At 47.4% G+C, this 3,936-nt stretch overlaps 1 protein-coding gene across 1 annotated transcript in view; it reads right to left on the bottom strand.

The window, feature by feature from the left end:
- Positions 1-1,216: 1,216 nt before the first annotated feature.
- Positions 1,217-3,936, bottom strand: part of tap2a (transporter associated with antigen processing, subunit type a) — a 5,667-nt gene continuing 2,947 nt past the window's right edge. Inside the window, exons 8-11 of the mRNA XM_008330940.3 lie at positions 3,525-3,698; positions 3,227-3,386; positions 2,903-3,039; positions 1,217-1,700 (exon numbers count right to left, since the gene is read on the bottom strand). Coding sequence (XP_008329162.1) covers positions 1,509-1,700; positions 2,903-3,039; positions 3,227-3,386; positions 3,525-3,698 — 663 coding nt within the window. The 3' untranslated portion in view covers positions 1,217-1,508. The remainder of the gene's footprint in view (positions 1,701-2,902; positions 3,040-3,226; positions 3,387-3,524; positions 3,699-3,936) is intronic.

Raw genomic sequence — 3,936 nt, 5'->3', positions numbered from 1 at the left:
CCTCACATGTAGGTTCAGCAAAAACAACATTTTAAGCTTTAATGATAAATATTGTCCTGTGGGGGGTGGGGGGGGGGGGCTGAGAAAGCTGACATCCTATTGGCTGACAGCCCTAAATTCTCGTTTGTTCGAACCCCCTCAGAAAAACAAGGATGTTGTTGAACTCCAATGTGGCGTTCAGGGACCGTCAGCAGTGAACGCAGCAGAGCAGCCTCTGAATCAGAACCCTGGGATCGGGGGGACGGGGGGGGACTTCCTGTTCCTTAGTGTTTATTAAAACAACACTTTTGTTTTTTATGACATTATTTTTTTAAATCCATAAAATAATACTTGAAAACTCAGTGGTTGTTACTGTTAATAAACAACGGCTGAACTTTGACCTTTTTCATCTTTTTTCTTCCTCATGTGATCCTTCAGTCGATGATGATCTGGTGTCACATGACCCAGGGCTTGGCTTCAGTTTGGCAGCGCTCTGGGTGTCAGTGAACTCAACGCGCCGAGAGAGAAAGTGAAAACAAAAAAAACCAGACGGGACTTTCCAGCAGGGCCGGGTGTCTGTGAGGCGCCGACCTGAACCACCGCCCCCAACCACCATGTTTGCCTTGTTCGTGGCGTCGGCCATTTTGTGCCAACGGCGCTCTGGTTCTAAAATGGTGGCGACCTTGTACGGGCAGCGACCACGCCCTGCGCAGGAATTTAGGAGGAAAAAAAAAAGTTGTTTCTACAGAACGCTGTGATGTTTACGACACGTCGCCGGGCAACTGACCAATCACAGACCAGGAAATGATCAAATAAAAACTAATGAAAGGGAGTTCCCACAGTTTAAACACCTTCACCTGTCGTCCTTCAAAACACGAGAAGAACGCGAGGAAGATTAGCAAGGTTAGCAAAACGTCAGGGCGGCGGTCGATCAGCCGTTAGCAAAACAAATAAATAAATGAAAAAGAATCATCCTCGTGTCTCATCATAGCATGTCTCACTACTGAAACCCTTGACCTTTGACTTTGCTGCTGCTCCTCCGTCGGATCAAATTATCTTATGTCTGTGTTTTTCAACATAGGGGTCGCCACCCAAAGTGGTGTCACCTGGAATTCAAATGGTGGTCCCCTGTAGGGATGTCTAGTGATTGATGACGTGTGACTCCGCCTCTTCTCAGCTGTGTTTGCGTCACTTTGATCCTTCAGTCTTTTCAATGTTTTTAAAGGAAACAGTTCAAGCCTTTGATCTAACGTTTATTAAACCACATACAGTCGTTTAACAGGTACAACCACAGGAGGTTTGTTCATGAAACAACAAAATCATCAGACTGCGGTTCTATACGGCAGAGGTTAGCACAACTGCCTTACAATCAGAGGGTTCGATTCCCAGAGAAACCACATGTCCCTAATGCAAATACACATACAAAATATATACAAAGATAAACGGGGGTCCAGATTTTCTGAATGTCATCAGATGATTGATGACCACGTGGATCAGCAGGTTGTTGGTTCTAACCCCACCCTCCAGGTTCACTCGGCGAACAGTTTCTCCACCAGTTTGTAGTAGCTCCCCTTCTTCTCCATCAGGTCCTGGTGACTCCCTCGATCCTCCACCACGCCCCCGCTGATCACCACGATCTGGTCGGCCTTCTCGATGGTGGACAGTTTGTGGGCGATCACCAGGAGAGTCCGGTCGGGGAGTCCACTCAGAGCCTGCTGGACCTGGGCACAGTTCCAGAACCAACCGTTAGCCGACCGCAGGAGCACAGTCACGTCACTGAACTGTAACACTGATGTCCATGTCAGACACTGTAGCACTTTTATGCTAACTCTGTTAGCTTTGTTTTGGCTAACATTTAACTGTCACAGTGAGCTAGCCTTTAGTTTTTTTCAGTCAACCTTTAGCTATTTCCAGACACAGAACCCTTTATTTTATTCATGCCTATTGTTAGCTAACTCAGCGCTAACATTTAGTGATCTGTAGTTCATTCTTAGCTGTTCCCAGACTTTTGTGGAGTCATGTTGTCAGTCCCTTCAGTTTCATCAAGTCTCACCCTGTGTCCACGCCCACTTGTGTCCACGCCCCCTTGTGTGTACCCGGCCCCGCCCACTCTGTGCCTCTCCACAGTGATCAGCTGACCACCCTCACCTGTGTCTCGTCAGCTCCCCCTCCTGTCTGTCTGTGTCACCCTCACGTCCTTTGTGCCTTGGTACTGTTTGTCTCCTGCTCCACGACTGTTTGTCGACGTTTTTATCAGGTATTTAACGGTCATTTTTAGTCCTTCCCAGAATTCCTCCTTGTCTCAGTCCAGGTGTTTTAATCTCAGATATTTCAGATTATCTGTGACCAACACTTGGTCGTTAGCTCAGCGCTAACTCTGACTTATCTTTGGCTTCAATTCAACAATCTGCTGCCGTCATTCACTTACATGGGTGCAAATGGTGCTAGGGATGAAGGGAGGGGTCATGACCCCCGGTCCCTTCACAGTGACCCCCCCCCCCACACACACACACTCGTTCTCTTTGAGACTGTTGGTGTGCTACAGCTAATGGTGCGTTTGAGTGTCGGAATTTCCACTGTTAAAACTTAATAACGGACATAAAAAACATGAAGGAAATAAACACTGAAATACAATGAAATATAACATCTATAAATGTTATATTTATGGATGTTATATTCATATATTCATAAATATAAATAAAACTAGGAATAGGAAATAATATATATATCTTTTTTCATATATATACATATATACATATATGTACATATATGTATATATGTACATATATACATATATGTACATATATGTATATATGTACATATATACATATATGTACATATATGTATATATGTACATATATACATATATGTAAATATATGTATATATGTATATAAATTTGTACTGTTCCGTACTGTTCCGTACCTCACTCTCACTCTCGGTGTCCAGAGAGCTGGTGATTTCGTCCAGGATGATGATCTGCGGTCGTCGAACCAGAGCTCTTGCGATGGCGATTCGCTGCTTCTCGCTCTTCGATAACTGTCCGCCGCCTTCGCCCACCTCTGAGGGACGTGGACGGTTCAGGGCGGTCAGACGTTGGAGAGAGGGAGAGGACAAAAAAAAAAACATGACACTGAGCTGGAAGTCATGTTGAGAAGAAGAGAAGATGAAAATGAAATTGTGAAATGTTAACCCTTTCTTCACCGCCGAGGTCACGTTACAGAACCCAGGGGAACTTCCTGTCGTTACCTGTGTCGTAGCCTCTTCCCATCTGCTGGATGAAGTCGTGAGCGTGTGCCAGGCGAGCGGCCTCCTGGACCTCCTCCATGGAGCAGTCCGTCAGGCCGTAGGCGATGTTGTCTCTGATGGAGCCGGAGAAGAGCACGGGGTCCTGACCCACCATGGCCACCTAGAGGACACACACGTCAGCGTCACCTGAACAAACCAGCCCTGAGGTCCGGATGTTTTTCTTCTTCTCATCCTGTAGAGCGGAGAGAACACACACACACACACACACAGAGAGAACCTACCAGAAGCGGACTCTCACCTTCCTGTGGAGGAAGCCGTGGTCGTAGGACTTCAGCGGCTCGTTGTCCAGCAGGATCTCTCCGGCCTGCGGCTCGTAGAATCTCTCCAACAAACTGACGCACGTGGTTTTCCCTCCTCCAGACGGACCGACCAGAGCCGTCATCCGACCGGGCTTCAGCTCCAGAGAGAGATCCTGAATCAGCAGAAGACGGACAGGAGGACGGATCAAGACAACAGCTGAGTGAGTGGAGGTCGTCAGGTCAGAGACCCTGACCTTGACCTTGACCCTCTGTCCATGTACGTGTGTACGACAGGACTGGGTCTGACGATACGATACACTGTGATATACTGAGGTGCCCCCCCCCCCAGTTTGATCCTAGTCTCAGACTCTGCCCCCCCAGTTTGATCCTAGTCTCAGACTCTGCCCCCCC

This window comes from Cynoglossus semilaevis, chromosome 18, assembly GCF_000523025.1.
Source record: "Cynoglossus semilaevis isolate Cse_v1.0 chromosome 18, Cse_v1.0, whole genome shotgun sequence".
Classification (NCBI taxonomy): Eukaryota; Metazoa; Chordata; class Actinopteri; order Pleuronectiformes; family Cynoglossidae; genus Cynoglossus; species Cynoglossus semilaevis.
Note: the sequence above shows the minus strand (reverse complement) of the source record. Positions and strands in the feature narration are given on the sequence as shown.